Source organism: Engystomops pustulosus, chromosome 4 (assembly GCF_040894005.1).
Source record: "Engystomops pustulosus chromosome 4, aEngPut4.maternal, whole genome shotgun sequence".
Classification (NCBI taxonomy): Eukaryota; Metazoa; Chordata; class Amphibia; order Anura; family Leptodactylidae; genus Engystomops; species Engystomops pustulosus.
Window position 1 is genome coordinate 40,846,995 of NC_092414.1, and position 18,364 is coordinate 40,865,358.

The window sequence follows — 18,364 nt, forward strand, 5'->3', positions numbered from 1 at the left end:
CTGCATCTGAGTTTACTACTTTTGTCCAAGAGTTAAACAGTAACCCCATTGGGCTACGCTTCACCCATGAAAGCTCAGGAACGAAACTGCCCTTTCTGGATGTCCTGATTACAAGAGATGAGGAGGGTTGCCTTGCAACTGAGGTATACCGGAAGGCAACCTCAACCAATTCACTTCTCAGGTGGGAAAGCTGCCACCCCACTCCCTTGAAGCGAGGCATCCCCAAGGGGCAGTACCTCCGACTAAGGAGGAATTGTTTAGGCACAAAAACATTCTTAAAACAGGTGAAGGACCTACGCCAGAGATTCCAGGCCAAGGGTTATCCGGACAGGCTACTGAGAACAGCCTTTCAGGATGCCCTAGCAAAAAATCGGAATGACCTCCTCAAAAAACGAGATAAGAAGAGTGAGGATAAAACGATCAGATTAATTACCACCTTTAATAATGGGGCATCTGACGCCAAGAGAGTCCTGGAAAAGCACTGGGACATCTTATTGATGGACCCCGACGTGAGCGAGGTTATCAGTAATTACCCAACTATTACATACAGGAAAGGCCGCTCGCTAAAAGATAGACTAGTTCATAGTCACTTCGTGCAAGAACAACGTTCCACCTGGCTGGACAAAACTGCAATTGTGGGTAACTTTTGCTGCAGTGGGTGCATTGCTTGCCCCTTCATGATGAGATGCAAAACCTTCACGTCTACAGTGACAGGCAGCACCTAAAAAATCAAGCAATTCATAAACTGCAGGACTGAAGGAGTAGTATACAGGGCGATCTGTGAATGTAAACTTGAATATGTTGGCAAAACTATCTGCCAACTACGAAGGAGGATAGGAGCACATTTGGGCGATATCCTGCACAAGAGGGACACTCCTCTGGCACGCCACATTAACCTGGTCCACAACGGAGATACTAAGAAAATCAGCTTCCATGGGTTAGAGGCCATCCCCAGACCAGTTAGGGGAGGAAATTGGGACAGATCCGTCTTGCAATGTGAAGCAAGATGGATCTTTCTCCTAGACACAGTGGCCCCAAAGGGTCTAAATGAGACCCTTAGCTATGCTTGTTTCCTCTAAGTCACTCCTATGTGCACCATCCTCCCTTCTATTTTGGAAGCCCCCCCCCCCCGTGTCCCCCTCTTACCTCTAATAAGTGGTCCAATACCATAAACTAGTTTTCTATTTTGACCAAATTATCTCCAACCCCGATTGACGCATTAGTGACGGGATTAATAAGCCAATGGAGATTTTCTACTTCTACCCCATAGCTTAGCTGAGCCATCCCGTTGCCATGGGGGATGCAAGCTGGGAAGTTGGATTTCTATCTATAGTGAAGCATAAGGGTATCTCCCTGAGAGCTTCCTAACACAAACTCCTCCCACGCCATGACATGAGCCCCGACGAACGTCAGAGGGGGCGTGGCATGGGCGGAGCTGGAACGGCTATTTTTGGCGCAGATTGTGGCGCACGCGCCAGTTTTTGGCGCTAATTGTGGCGCACGCGCAGGAAACTGGCGCCGACGCTGTCGGGCGGAGCCGGAACAGATATATTTGGCGCATGCGCAGTAAACTGGCGCCGGCGCCGTGCTTTCAACCTAGTGACTAGGTGTATGCTTGCACCTCTTGTAGTAGCCTAGGACGAGCCACTGCCCGTCTTGGAGAAAGTCTTAGCGCTATTTAGCGCATACTTATGCAGCCCATCGTGGCGCAGCAAGCATACCAGCACAAGTATAACCTACTTTAGATTCCCCTGAGGAGTGCACAAGGACCGGTGCACGAAATGCGTAGGGAGTTAATGGACTTATGCAGCTTAGAGTAAGGGCATAACAGTCTGTATAGGGGCAGTCTTGGGACCGCCCTTGTAAGGGCTGGGAGCAACACAAGGGGGACCAGGCTAACAGATACAGTAGGGTATAATAGGTCATCACTGGACGGAACAGTCCCTACTGCGGCCAATTCTGGACGAAGACGGGTGAGATCCAACCTTTTCTTCCCAACACTGGCATATCTGCACTAATACATGTGGCCCTCTCTCATGCTGTTTTTGTAAATATTGGTTATGGTACGGCAATTTTTGTCCGTGTATGTGATTGTTTGTTTGTTCACTAGGTGTTCTCTTTTACGAATTGTGGTTGAATTGGACCACGGACTTGAAGGTGGTCGCCTTTTATCTATCTGAATTAAAAGTTATGTTTTAATAAATTGTGGCATTTTGCTAAAGTTGTCTAACGATTTGGATGCCGTGGTCAGTGGCCTGCTGCACGTGTATCACTTTCAGTAACCAGTGATCTTGACAGGCTATCTAGTTTATTTTTAGTTTATTTTTTGTTGTTGAAATATATGAATTGTTACAGGGATGGATTAGTTGTATGAGTTTTAATAGTTCCTTAAAACGGTCTCCATGACATGACAATCACACGACAATTTGATCTTCCTTGTCAGGATCGATTTGCAGTTCCTAGTCACCAGGATGTGGAGTAAAGAATTCTGTGGAGATGTTTGGTCTAGCAAATACATGTTTTAGCAAATACATTTTATTGGGGCAGATTTATCAAAAGTGACATAAGATAAGACATGGAGTTAGGCTACTCACACACCGCCATGTGCTCATTCGGCCGTAGTCTCGGTGACTCTTTCTACACAGTGATGCACAGTGCACGGTAGAAGATGGAGCATGCCATAGCCGACTATGGGGATGTATAATTCCGGTTTCATAGATTCCCAAGTGTCTAGTCCTACTTTGCATCTCCCAATAGTTTGCTAAGTTGACACCAAAATTCTGGTGCACTAGCTTTATTTTTGCATTAAGCCATGCCCCCTTTCAATATGTCATGCTTTCCATAGGTCGTGCTAATCATAAAAAAGTGTTTGAAAACTGGCTAAATGTGGCGCAGACAGTTTTTAGGTGCAAATTATGACAGAATTCTGTCGTAAACAGGCTGATAAATCTGTTCCACTGTTTATATTATTAAACATTATACAATTTATTCAACACAATTTCTGTATCGATTCCTCGCAGCTATCTGGAACTTGCTTGCTGCTTTTAAATAAAGCTTAATTTCTAGCTTCCAGTCGCTAAAATCTGTTCATGGTTATGTGACACGGGCACATGGTTGGTTTATAACACTCAGAGTAATCAAATGACCATGGACAAATTTCTATCCAATAGAAATAAGCATTAAATGACACATGAATACAGAAAGTATCTCGGATTATACCTTTAAATAATGATACAAACAAAAACATTTATTTGCTTAACCCCTTCGGGACACTTTTTTTTTTTTTTAATCTGCCCAGTGTCACTTTAAGTGGTTATAGCTTTGGAACGCTATAAGATATCCAGGGGATTTTGAGAATGTTTTCTCCTGACACATTGTACTTCAAATTAGTTTAAAAAATTGGATGAAGTCTTTTCTGTTTAGTTATGAAAAAAAAATTAAATTTGGTAAAAAGTTTTGAAAAATTCTTTATTGTCAAAGTTCCAAATTCTCTACTTTTGATGCAGATAGTCATAGCAACCAAATAAATTCATAACTTACATTTCCCAAATATCTGCTTAATGTTGGCATGGTTTTTCAAGGTTCTACATATTTTACTAGAATTTTATGAGGCTCAGAATTTGGGTGCCATTTTTCACATTATTTGGAAAATCAGCAAAACCCATATTAGATGGATCTGCTCAACTTGTATTTGACGTTGAGAGACCTAAATAATAGCAAGACTCGTAAATTACCCTAAATTGTAATATTTTTTCACAATACACTCATTTTGGGTGGAATATTAAACATTTGCAATGGATTAAATGAAAAAAGGCTCCACAAAGTTTCATATTTGTTTGATAGTTTGTATGGGCACTAGGACAAGCATAGAATGGAAGATGGCACCATTCACAGCAGATCTGCATTGTCACATTGTACAGGCTATAATTTTTTTTTTTTTTTTTAAATGTGGACCTATAGCGGCTTATTTTTTTGCCAGATGAGATGAACTATTCTGTAACAAAATTTTAGAGCATCTATAGCTAATTGGTGAGATTTTATTAACTCTTTGTTGGTGTAGGAAATGAAAATCATCAATTTTTTTTACGATTTTTTGGGGTTTTTTCTTTTGGCCGTTTACCATACCATAAAAATAGTAGTATTCTATGGATCACCACGATTAAGAAAATACTTCATTTATATAGATTTTTTTTTTACTTTTTTCCAAATTTTACTAAAGAAAAAGTAATTTGGTGAAAATGTTAATTTTAGCATTGCCGTCTTTTCATATGCATAACTTTTTTATTTTTCGGCTGACAAATCTGGTTAAGGGCTTATATTTTGTGAGAAGCGTTGTTCTTTTTAGTGGTCTTATTTTATTTTTATCTTGTTTTTACGGGGTTCACTTAGCGGAACAAATAATGATTCTGTTTTATTAAGAAGATTGTCACGGACGTAGCGATACTAAATATGTGGGGGTTTTGTGCATTTTATTCAATTTTACTGAATAAAAACTTATTTGGAGAAAATCTTGTTCATTTTAGCATCACCATCTTTTCATATGCATAACTTAATTAAATAATAATAAAATTAAAAATTATATTTTTTGGAACATTTTTTTTTGTTTTTCTTTTTTTTTTGGCGTTTACCGTGTAGGTGCAGTAACGATTATGTTTTATTATACAGATTGTTACAGACTCAGCAATACTAAATATGTGGTGGGTTGTGTATTTGTGCTTTTTATACTTTATTAAGTGTTTTTATGGGAAAGTTACATTTTAGGGGCTTATATTTTTATGTATTTATTTTTTATTTAATCTAATGTTTAAACTTTACCTTTTTTAACTTATACAAACTTGAACCAGCGATGCTCTGATCGCTGGTTAAAGTTCTATAGACTGCTCTACAATACTCTACAGTTTACAGTCAGACCCAGAAAGGGTCTGACTGCCAAGAACATCGGGCAGCCCCAGGGCACTTGGCAGACCTCTGGGCTGCCCAGAAGTGGATCCGATCCATAAGGGAAGGACCCTTACATGACGCGGGCATGCTTGGCCGCTGCGTGTAAGGGGCTAACACTCGCGATCGGAGTTGGCTCCGATTGCGAGTGTTGGAGCGCGGTGTCAGCTTTGATATACAGCTGACAGCCGCTACTTCTGATGCCAGCTCCGTTCCTGAGCCAGTACCAGAAGCGCGACGTTAATAGCACACCCCTGTGCGGGAGGTATCTTCCCGCAGGGACGTACTATAACTTCCTGGTGCGCGTAGGGGTTAAACTGGTCAATCCCTTTAAGTTACCTGCAGCAATTAAGGGCATATCTTGCCAACAATAACCCGTTAATAGGACACCTCAGAGGGCTGAATATTCTAAGCAAAATAATAAGTTATGAATTTCTTTGTAACATTGTGTTTTAACAAAAGGTTCACACTAATAAGTGGGAGTAATAAGCAGCACTCTCAGGGTGCAGTCACACATTCAGTTTTTCAGATGCAGTTTTTGATGCCCAAACCTGAAATGGAATAAAAGGACGAGCAGCACCTTTTAATTATTTGTCTCAACCCATTATGATCCACACCTGCTTTTGGCTTCAGAAACTTCATCTGAAAAAACGAAACCTGTGACTGAACCCTCAATGTCTAGAAGTCCTATCAGGATTTAATTTTTCTTCTTTCCTGAGGCTAATCATTTAAACCTTATATTTTTATATTACCTTATCTTCTCTGCATGTTAAATAGGGCAACAAACATCACCTGCCAGGTTCACTTTAACCCCTTATCACCGACACTAGTTTTCAGACTCGATTTTTCAAATCTGACATGTCTCACGAAAATTTGTTATAACTTCGGAACGCTTTAACATATCCAGGTAATTTTGAGACTGTTTTCTCGTGACACATTGTACTTCATGTTAGTTATAAAATTTAAGTGATAAGTTTGGCTTTTCATTCTGAAAAAAAGTGAAAATTTGGCAAAAGTCCGATCCATGAGTTTTTCCGATCCCGGGTGTTAGTGCCGGGTCTGGGCTATGACATCACAGCCCAACACCGGCAATTGCAGGACCCGATGTCCCGAAATCTTCTTCTGGCGGTCCGCCGTAGAAAGGCGTTGTGTCAGAAGAAGTACCCTTAATGACCGCTGTAAAAAGCCGATAGGGTGGTCATTAAGGGGTTAAATATGCAATCAAAAAGACTAGACTTAGGGTGCAGTCACACATTGCAGTTAAAACTGCATTGCAATCAGTTTTGAGGTGGTTTAGATGCATTTTTTTCAATTTCATAGGTGAAAGACATGAACTGAATGGGTGAATTTGATTTTTAAGGAGAAAGCTGTTCCACAAATGTCATTCACCTATTGATTTGATGTCTTTCATTTGTTAAAATAAGTAATACCACCTACACCCAACCCAAAATTAATTGTGATGCAGTTTTAACTGCAATGTGTGACCGCACCCTTACAAGAAAAAATTAAACATTTGTAAATAGATACAGCTGCATCCAATAAACCCAGCTAGAATCAAAAAGTAGAAATGAGGCTAAGAAATCAATGTCAATAAATGTAATACATAAATAGCATTAAAAAAACATTAGACATAGCTAAATATTAAGCGACTATTGTCAGAAGCAGTCAAAACTGTCCAAAGTTAAATTCAAAGTCTACAGTATGTCTGGGTAATTCTGTGTTACCAGAACGTGCCAATTACATCATGTAGGTTGATGGTGGATCCAAGAATTATTTGTGAGGTTTCACCTTCTCTAAATTCAAGAGTCTTCATGACCAAGCTGAATCAACAGGAAAATCAAAAATAGAACATGTCTTACTATGCAATAGGGTTTGGTCTGCTTTCAAAACAGACACAATTATGTACAGTACAGTCCAGAAGACAAAGTAATAAGGTGTCTACTTAGAAATTGTCATTTTGCATATAGAAACCAAAGAGCACAATCTGCATTCCACTTGGTTGTGAAATGAAAGATTTGGTGGTTCCTAAGGAGAAATAAAGACTGCTAACTGGAAAAAAACAAATATGTAATGAATTTAAAACCTTTAAAAGGGAACCTATAACCACATTTTCACATATACAACCAGTGACAGGTTAATATAGAGTCCTATGAACTGATACCCTTCTTGTAGCTAAAAATGTATTTTGCTTACATCCAAATAAATCACCTTTTGTATATTCCCTGGCATCAGAAGGGGGGGGGGGGAGGGTTGTCCTGCTCGGCCGGCCCCAACCCATCTACTCCTCCTTATCCCTTATGCCTCACTATTGAGCAGTTCAGGTCATGTGACCAGGGTGACATCATCTCAAGTATTTTAGCCTCTTAATAGCAAACTCTACCCCATGCATTTATGTAACCACATGAAGTCACAGCAGCCTCCATGGACTTCTACTCCTCTCCATCCTCCATGGAGGCTGCTGTAATTTCATGTGATCACATAAATTGTGTACAGTTTGCTATTGTGAGAAAGTTAAAGGCCTTGTGATGATGTCACAGGTCACATGGCATGAATGTGACACAAGACACTGTGTAAAAAGATTGACAAAATATTTCCTATAAGTAAATAGAGCTTTACATGTCTGTAGTTAAATATTAGCAGACAGCCCCTAAGTACAAGGATGCAGAGTAGTGATTTGAAGAGACACAGAGCTGTCAGTCAAAATAATGGGGCGTGGCTCACTGCCAGCCTGAGAGAGGAGAAATTTGGCAGCTAATTTGATTTGAGGAGAGTACTTGTAACCCTTTATCAGCAGGCATTGTTAGTCAGGGTGATAAAATTTTGGCGACAGGTCTTCTTTAAATGTTTTCTTCCTCTCCACAGGATGTGCCATAAATGCTTGACAGGCATCAAATTAAGATCCCTTTGAGGGTCTTTCTGTAACTTTCAAAGTCTTCAAAGGCCATGTGGCTACCAGTTCACAAAATATTATATAGAGTAATGACCACGACACTGCGGATGAAAATCAAAGCAAACCCAATAGGCTCCAACTTAGACCCCAAGATCACTTTTTCTCACTATATATTATAGAAGTTTATGATTTTAAAAATGATTGTTAAGATGCAGTTTATTTTTTAGTGCTCTCTGAGAGCAAAACACAAATACATCATTTAACAGAAGTTCTGCTTGGAATCAAGTAATATTGATATATAAGAACTTATAGATTTTGTAACATGAGATAATGCTAAAATGTTAAAAGATACAGTAGTCATAAAGTATTAAATATTAACCAATATAAATAGGTTTTTCATCTTTGAAATGCTGTGAAGGTATCTGGGTAGTAACAGAAGAAAGTATTACACCTCATCAAGGATCTTCTCAACAATTACAGTGATCATTTTTTATTAACTTTTTATTGCATTTTTATTCCACAGAAAAGCAATTTCTCAACATAGACATGCACTAAAAAAAAACTGTTATATGGGTTACATGTCACAGGGAATCTTTGAAGATACCACCTGGGCACTGAAATGGAAAAAAAAATAATTTCTGGAAAAATATTTGCGACACCTGAGGATTAAAAAAAAGCTCACTACAACCTTCTCAGGGGATATCTCTACATGAGCACATCAAAGGATCTGCAACATTATGTCCAGAAAAGAGTAAGACTACATGAAGTGAAACTATTTACGTTCATCCATATGCTATCCATTTTTATGGAAAATGAAATGTTTTTAAGAATTCATGTTGAGGGCACATTCACATGGCCGTCTGCGGGGACATACATGTGGCCGCAAATTTGCGGCCGCATGTACGTCCCCCATAGACGGCAATAGCGGCGCGGCGCAGATGCGGTGCCACACCGATCCAAACCGCATGCTCTATCTTTTGGCATGTGTGCGGCCGTGCGCCGCTATTTTCTATGGAGGGAGGAGGGGCTGCCTCCTCCTCCTCCTCTCCAGCACACGGCGGTATGCCCGCACGGCTGGCATACCGCTGTGTGAATGTACCCTGAGGCTGTAGAATACTCGTCATGTTTATGCCATGGGTGTCATCCTTGTACTTTGTGTTTGACAGTCAGTTGCTTGGTCACACAATCAGGTAAACATAATTTGCTAGCCTTCCGTTTTTATTGTAGATCTGCAAAACCGATCACATACTTATAACCCACACCATTTCCGTGGACAAATGGCTCTGCAACAGACTGCACAATGATTATACACAGACCACAGTAGCATACTTCAGATTTGTTGTTTGCAGCCTGAGAACAGCCAACATTCAGGTGCATGTAACCTTAAAGGGAACCTGTCATCAGAAATTGGTCTAATAATCCACTAGCAGTATGTTGACAAGCAGCTGAGCAACTTCTTTCATGGCCTTGGGTGGTGGCATCATCCAGAGAATCAACTTTAAAGTGAGATGTAAATTGGTTTTATGAAGTCAAGGAGGCGGTGAGTTTAACAGTGAAGTCAAGTTTTCCATGCCTTAAAATGACCCCTTCACTGTAATTGATGGTCCTGCATCCAGGGACATTATTGAGCAGTTCTCCTGAAGTCCAGCAAATGATGTCAAAGGGGAGGAGGTGCTCAGAGTCAGGTAGAGCTTGGCTTCAATGTTAAAATCTCCACCTCCCTGAATTTATACAACTAACTTCAAAGTTGATTTTCTGAATTATGCCACCAAATTGGGTCATAAAAGAAACATGATCTAGAAGCTTTTCAACTGCTTGACAACATACTGGTAGAGGTTTATTAGGCCAATTTCTGATGACAGGTTCCCTTTAATTTGTAAGCCAGAAGACAAACACCAAAAGTCCCTTCTGCACTCTGATGCGTGTCAAAGGAGTAGTTTATGCCCACCTATCTAAAATAAACTAGTTTAATCCTGGTACTACAGGGTCATACAATAGCTATGTATTGAACACGTTTTCTAAGTAAATATATTTCTATGGCCTCATGTACATGACCATGAAAGCATACAGGCTGCAAATAATGGAAAGTGAGTGAATGTTAATCACACTACAAGGGATTTGTTTGTAACCATAGACACATGCTTCCATATCATCTTTAACAACAAAAGTATGTAAGAAAATGTTAATCCAAGTTGCAAAGTTGCTTACTTTTTCATTTTCAATGCAATCATAAAATATTTTTGCAATATTTTGCATAGTTCTGGTTACCTTTTGTTAAAGACTGTCTAATGATTATAATATTCAAAAGAACAATGAAAAACATTGAGGGACACTCATTTTGTTCAAATACACATTGGGTACATTTTGTCAAAAAAAAAAAAAAAAAAAAGAAGATCTAAAATCTGCAAATTAAATCAACGTGCTGCAAAATATATAAATGCGAATGACCAACAAAATTCCATATGTAAATTTCCCATTAGTATATCATTTTAATAACCCAAAAGATGACAAAGCAGACATGAAAAATCATCTGCAGATTATTTTTTCTTTTTACTTGAAAAGGCTGCAATGAACAGCTGAAGCGTTGCCTTTCTACTAAGGGGATAACCACTGATAATTATTTTTAAAATTGTAAGAAAATACTGCAAATGCATATTGTTACATTACGTGCCCCCAAACCAGAAGAACATATTAGAAAAACTACCATGAAAATGAAGCATGATAAACCATGGACACTTACTCATACACGCCCTTCAGGCTCAATAGCATAATTTTAAAAGTGTATTTTAGAAGTAAGCCATGTATAATAATGTTACAGAGCCTGAATCTATGAATAAGGCTGCATTTACACAAACGCATGTCCGCCGGACCGACATACATCCGACACCATGGGGAGTAGGGGAGTTGACCCCCTTCCCTCTCCACAGAGATAAACAGCGCCGTAACACAGGGAAAGATAGGACATGTCCTATCTTTTCCCCGTTTGCGGCTCCGTGCGCCCATTGCCGGCCAACGGTCGTGTGAATGCAGCCTAAATGTCCCTGTTTTATCATGAAGGATTTTGATGATGGTAGATTTCCTTTAATGGTAGTCTGTAAGGAGATTATTTCGGTCTGAGCAAATATCAGTATGCTCTTCCTACAAAAAGTTGTCTCTTCCAGTATTTTTAATGGGGAACAACTGTCAAACAAGTCCTGTCCCATTGTTAGGGTTCATTCACATGGCCGTCTGCGAGGACATACATGCGGCCACATATACTTCCCCAAAGACGGCAATGGCGGCACCCTTCCGTGCCGCACACCAGAAAAAGAAAGAACATGCTCTATCTTTTCCCTGGTGTGTGGCCGTGCGCCAGTTTTCTATGGAGAGAGGAGGGGCCACCTCCTCGCCCCTGTCCAGGACACGGTGGGCATACTGCGTGTGAATGCACCCTTAAAGAGGATCTATCACCTTAAAAAACGCTCTAGGAGCTGCTTACTAATGTAACCTAACGGAACCTTCCGATAAATCTAGCGAACACTGCACTGCCATAACCTGAGAATAACCCATATACAAGAGGGGTTGGTCTGAGGCACTGCTTCTACCCTGGACTCCCCCTTACCACACCATAGGGCGGCGGTGGCTGCCTCCTCGGACCCCTCTCCCCCTCATGAGAACGCTGGACCATGAGAAAGCTCAGTCTGGCGTTCTCAAGGTATGGCAGTGCAGTGTTTGCCAGCTTTATCAGAAGGTTCCGATAAAGCTAGCAGTTCAACACTGCTAATAATGGGGTAGCACTAGGTAGAGTGTTTATTTAGGATGACAGGTCCTCTTTGAACTAGGATTTCCCTGAAACACCAACATATAGGCATTTGTAACAAGAGGGTCAGTCGCCATTTAACGTTATCTGTTGAGTGTAACAATATACCAATAGACTGACATTTAAGGGATATCTTTAAAGGGGTATTCCGGGAATATGAACGTCTGATACATTCATTTATTTATAGCATCATGGGTTTTTGTAACAAAACTCAATGTCATTAGTTACAAAATGGACTTTAAATAGTTTGATTTTATGATTCACAAAATGTTATGGCCTCTCTAAAGTTATCACCAAGATGGCTGCCATTGGAAACTACAAGTCCCAAGATCCTTTAGTTCTCAGTACCTCCTCCTACCTCCCCATGTTCTGCTCCCAGTGATGTTCTAACAGGTTTTCTTGCTCTGTTACCATAGTAATGATGTGTAACTGCCATCACCAAATCACTGGTCATAACGTAGTGGTGATCACATGACCTGCCTAGGCAGGAAGTGCATGCGATGTGGACATATGACCACCGGCCATCTTCTGTCCTGTGTATGCTCGGCAACGGACCGCGCGGAGGAAATTAACGGACTGGTTAAAGGGCCAGTAGCATTTTAATTGTTCATTACAGTCTATGTCATCAGCATTTTTCTGCTAATGGGAGCAAAATTTTAAATAACAACTAATTACATTTTAGCTTATATTTTATGGACCCATTTGTATATGAATTATGCTGATTCCTGGAATACCCCTTTAAGGATGCAGTGACAAGGGAATAAATACGAGCGTAAATGCTCAGAACGAAGAGTTCCCAAACTCATTGCAGGCATAGCTATTCTTCACTATATAAGACATTGATACCTGAAACAGGTGCAAAAAGACAAGACAAAGCCAGGAAAAAGATGAAGAGGCGGTCTTCACATGAAGTGAATGAAACTGGAAGGTACTGGTGATACAAGATCACTTTATTAAAATACACAAAACAGATTTTGGGATCTATCCGATCCCCCTTATCATAGGAGCATATAATACATAAGCTTGCTTTGTGGTATATATCTGTATATATACAAATAAAAAAGGTGCGCGAGTGCGGCAAAAAATAAACATACATACAGTTATACAAATAAAGTGCACACAATCTCCAATAAATAGATCTTTGAATTCATAAATCTATACACAAAAAAGGTTATAAAAATTGATAATTACAAAACTGTCAGATCTCTATATTTATATATATATTTATATAGAACATATGTGCATGTTTGAACTGCTGCAAATGACCAAGGTTACCGTAACACTATAGGAGTTTGCTACAGGGAGCAAATGTCTGAGATGAAAACAATTGGCTGAACGCTTCCTTCATTCCTATGAAAAGTATCAAACACGTAAACCAAAGTAATGTACATGGACTGCTGGAATTAATACAGAGCATCAAATAAACAAGGGGAAATCTCAACTTCTATGTGTCAGGCATGATGTAGAAACAAGGTACTAGTGAAATTAAGAGAGGAGTCACTAAAGGTCAGCGAGTTATGTAAAATAAATGATTAGTGAACATATGGCTGATGGCAGTCAAAACATTGAAGATATTTCTATGGAACAGAAAATGGATATCCAGGCTGTTAGTTCTATGGTTTTTGACTAAAAAAAAAAAAATCTTACAGGAGTTTTCAGTTCTACCTACAGGTTTAAATAAGCTCAAAACTGTTCCCTTTGTCTGCTCCACATTAATATGCAAAGACATAGCATCACAGCCATGAATTTACAGCGTGTCATGTCATATACTAGTGAATCACTGCCAATGGCCAGTTCTTGGTATTTTGAATATCAAATTATGTATATTTAATGCTCTGAGATTCTGCATTCTAATACTTCAGGATTATCACAATATTGGTTAGCTGTCAGTGAATGTGGGCAGGGTTTCCATTTAAGGGATAAGGCCTGAATAAAGGTGTACCAAACCTCCACTGTGAGAAGTATTAGTCCTATAGTTTATCTATTTGCGTGTAAACATGAACTCCCTTGACAGCAAACTAACATATTAGAAAGCTAGTATTTGCGGTTTGTAGCTACCTATTAGCATAAAACCAAAACTACAAAAAGCAAAAGTAGGAATATTAATGGAAAATTGCGATACAAGGTATGTGGGCAAGCCTAGTGTGTGGTGGCCAATTAATTAAAAAAAAAAAAACAGGAGGAGATCAAGAGGGATCTGAAAAAAAAAATATAGCCTGTACTGTAGGTACATCTGGAGGTAACATAACCACAGGTCTCAATCAATAAAAAGCATCACCTAACACCATGCCATGTAAAAGTCCTTTCACATAGGAAGATTTTATGGCTTTAATGCATGACTTTGAGTTACTCACAAAGCAGGTTATCAGTCATTGTGAGTTTAGGGACATTCACATGTAAAGGGTTTGACCAAGATGGGAATTACATGGCCGCTTTTCAGAAAAATTGGACAGTTCCATTGCAGTGAATGTGCGGATCTTCAATACAATAAAGAACTCCTGGATAACGGTGGCTCGGTTTCTAATAAGAAAGCTGTACTAATCACGGTTTTATGCTCAATTGCATAAATTCTGCATTTGTCAACAGCACATACACACTACCCAACATGTGCTGCAACAATGATATTTTGCAAAAAAAAAAAAAAAGGCCAATTATCAAAGAATGAATGGATGTTCCCACAATGATGCATTTAGCCAATAATCAGTCTATGTAAAAGGAATTCAAATGCCTGAATGATAATTCAGTAAGAAAAATTGGTAAGATAATAAACAGAAATAAAAGCAGTCTAAATTCCAAGTTGTCTTCTTCCCAACCCTTTGATAAGCACCATGGAGGAAGCAGACATGCCTTGTAGAGCTACATTAATACGCTATCATACATGCACAAGAATCCAGGCGCATGTCCTGCTATCTTATTCCCTGTAACTACTCACTACACAGAATTATTTTTATTGTGATGCAAAATAGATGCATAGTAAGAAAGGAAAGTGCTCGAGACAGGCAGAAATGCAAGCTATGTTGGGGTTTCAGTCTAGAAACTAGTTTATATTGCCTCAGTTAGTTCCCAGCCTTAAAATTAAGTCTTTATACATCTTTAGCGGAGGATTGTTTTTTAAGAAGATCTCCCCAGAGGTGTCTGACTCATGAAACGACAATTGTGGCTCAGCTTTTTCTAGAATTACATTGTATCCCTCCTGCACTATTCTTGCTAGAAATTTAGGACTATATTGGTGGTTAAAAGTTGGGGGCGTGTCCCAACACATTGTGCCACTGTCCAATCAAAGTTGAGCTCTCCATTCTGTGTATGGTCACACCCTTTTTACTAGGGAAATTCTCAAAATCAGCTGTCAATAGGTTCAGAAATTTATAGGAGAACAATGAGTCTTAAGAAAAAATGTTCTAGAATGGTTCCGATGGTAATAAACAGTAAGTGGGAGATTTATCAGAAGGGTGCGAAAGCAAAGAGGATTGCTCATGTCAACCAATCATAGCTCAGCTTTAATTTTATAAACGGCTGTGAGCAAATGAAAGCTGAGCTTTGATTGGTTGCCATGAGTAACTGGAACAGATTTGCTATCAGACACTTATGATAAATCCCCCTAAGCACTTACTAAAGCAGACAGGAGAGGTGGCCGATCCCCAGTAAGAGAACACAAGATCAGAAGATCCAAACCCTTTAAAACATCAAATAATGATCATTTACGATACACAAATAAATTACTAGATGATTAGCATGGATGACACGACTACTTCTCCTTGGCATCTTAGTGGGCAGATATTCATTCCCGAACATCCTAGCCAAAGGAAAGGACAAAAACAGTGTTGTGATGGCACAAGGAGGCGGCTGAAAGACATAGCAAAAACAATGTTAGTAAAAGTTCCACAACATACGGCAGGGTGCAGAGGGGGCACAGGTCGCAAAACCAGCCAAGAGGGTCTCTGAGAATAAGGAAGAGGACCTAATTAAAAACCTTCTTTAATAATTGATTTAGAAGTGCATCAAAAGTCATCAACGATATAATTAGATTTTTTTTTTCCATGTGTAATACAAAACATACTGTTCAGCATCTATACATAAACCTTTAGTCTATAAATACAGAGAGATCTATATATATACATGGCAGACATTTAGTAAGAGGAACAAGCGTTATATGGGAAATAAATTATATCCGTTAACCTGGCAAAAATCACAAATTAACAAAATTTCATTTAAAATGTTCTCGTTTAATCATTTGTTTCATGTTCACATAATCGTCACTGACCATTTATGCTCTAGGTCCAGATGCAATGCATATTGTAGAAAAGAGAGCACTTTTATTGAATAACCTATGTACCTTGATACTCTACAAACCTCGGCATAACATGGAGACAAATCTCGGACACACAGCATGCCTATAGCCCTCGTATGTACACGGCCCTAGAGGAGAAGGCAGTCAGTAACGACCCTCCAGCTTAGCCTGGAAAATTTGGTAACAAAAATGAGGAAACAAAAAGAAAAAAAAAAAACCACAACTAAAAATTCTCTTTGACGTCTTCTAAAATATCTCTTTGTGCTAAAGTCAAATGTTAGCGACATGATAGGACCTGTGTCTGTCATAGAGCTCATCATCATCCTCATCATAGCAGGTGTAGAAAAGTTCTGGGTTAATCAGGGAAATCAACACTCAATCCTTTTATAGTCTCATCATCATCATCATCAAGTAGGAAACACAGTTCAATATATAATGTTATTACTCTGTTTAGCAGCTGCTTACTGTTTATACGGTGGGGAAGTGGACGACATCCAGCGATGGGAGTGACAAGTCACGATCTGTCAGTCTGTGGAGGTTGGTGGGCGGTGCTCCCGAGGAGTTATTAACAGTTTTCGTTAGAATTTTTTATTTATTTTAATTTTTTTTTTAAATGTAATATTTTTTTTTCTTTAAGGGATGGCATGAGACGTTTATCAATCGTCGTCGCCGTGGGCCTCCTCCTGCTGCTGCTGGTGCTCGGAGGCCCGCTTTTCCCTCTGCTTCTCCTGGATCTTCTTCATCTCCTCGGCGTATTTGCAGAAAGTATGCCCGAATTTGGCCCACACTTTGTACGGGACGGTGATGGAGTTGCGGTAGGTGGGTTTCACCTCGCTCACCCGCATGAACACCCCGTACTTATTGGAGCCCACATCGAAGAAAAAGCGCTTGTTGTCCACAGTCAAGGAAGTGCCCTCGGGTAATTCAGCGGGCTCCTCCTCCACTCCGTAATCGTCGATAAGCTTCGCCAGAGCATCGCGGAACTCGATCAGTCCTTGCGCTGGCAGAGCGATGGTCTGACCCTGTGTGGAACCCAGGCCCGGGCCGCGGTTCACCGTCTGGCGGATCCTCAGGAAGCGGCCTCTCTGGTTCTCCTTTAGGTCCATGTAGTACTTTCGGTTCTCCCGGACTAAGAACTCGCTCTTGAGCGCTCGCCGCGGCTCGTCCTGCGCCATGTCAGGGTTGCTGGGTCCTAGTTGCGCGTAGTGCTCGATAAAATCCCCCAGGTAGTCTCGGAACTCCACCGCCACGGACATGGACAGGGTCAGCCGGCTCTTATTGCCTCCAGCCCCGACCTCCGCGATCTTTAGGAAGCGGCCCTTAGCGTTCTGCTTAACGTCCAAGTAGAAGCGTTTGTTCTGAATGTCCACCCGCTTTGAGGCCAGCTCCTGCGTTTCGTGCTGCAGAGCTGAGCCCCCGATTCCTGAGGCAGGGTGCAAAGAGCTGCCACCGGAACTCATAGCCGCTCCTCCTTGCTCGCTTCCACTGTCTCTATCCGCCATGATGCCGCCTGCCTTCTTCCCCTCTCCCTGCAACTCCCACAGACCGCGCGCTGATCTCGCGAGAACTGCGATCTCTCCTGATGCTGATGATGCGGCGGAGGGGGGCGCTCAACTTTTCGTGAAGTTGTTGCTAAGCTGCTGTTCAGACCCCGTGACCCGCACTGCTCTCCTCTGTAACATCACAGCGGCCGCTGCTGCCTGGTAGCCCTCTGTCATGTCGTGTAGTAGATTCATATACAAGTATCTTCAGTGCATTCCCTTGAAAACATACCATATATTAACCCAACCAGCAGAATCATCTAAGATAATGCAATCCATGGCCATCACCCTATCAAATCTGACAAGACTAACTCACATTGTATGCTTGGCCGAACACTCAGAACCTGGAACTGACCTAACGTGCGTCAGGGCAGATTCCCACGTGGCGTTTTTAAATGCATCCAAGGCGCAAGTGGGAGGGGGTTTGCCCAAAAATCCTGTGCGTTTTCAATATAACGCATGCATTTCATGGGAAACATATGCGTTTTTGACAAACCCTCGCCCACTTGCATCTTAGATTGGTTAAAAAAAACGCCACGTGGGAATCCACCCACAATACAACAAGCACACAATGTAGGCCTAAAGGAAATCTACTGCCTGGAATCTACTTACTGAAGTAGATCCAGAGGTGAATCCCCCAGAATATTACCATTTCTAAACTTAAAAAAAAAAAAAAGTAACTGGTTCTCTCACCCAATCACCCTTAATAGCCTCCAAACAGTGGTGCACGCAGTCAGGTCCTCAACTCCACAACCAACATATAGCAACACTTGAAGAGTTAGCGGCGCTCGTAGTTAAAGGGGTTATCCGGGTTTAAAAATTTTTTTATGGCCGGGCTGGGGAGGGCTATTTAAACATAATAAACATGTACTTGCCTCCTCCGGTGCTGCCGATGTCCCGCGCCGCGG

General features: G+C 40.6%; 1 protein-coding gene across 1 annotated transcript; it reads right to left on the minus strand.

Annotated features, from left to right (window-relative positions):
• Positions 1-15,829: 15,829 nt before the first annotated feature.
• PURA (purine rich element binding protein A) lies at positions 15,830-17,560 on the minus strand. Its single transcript, XM_072145776.1, has one exon. The coding sequence runs from the start codon at positions 17,415-17,417 to the stop codon at positions 16,572-16,574; it is 846 nt and encodes a 281-aa protein (XP_072001877.1). The 5' UTR covers positions 17,418-17,560; the 3' UTR covers positions 15,830-16,571.
• Positions 17,561-18,364: the final 804 nt, after the last annotated feature.

What these genes read in the sequence shown, in the direction of transcription:
- PURA (XM_072145776.1), bottom strand. Translation starts at nt 17,417, where the DNA reads ATGGCGGATAGAGACAGTGGAAGCGAGCAAGGAGGAGCGGCTATGAGT.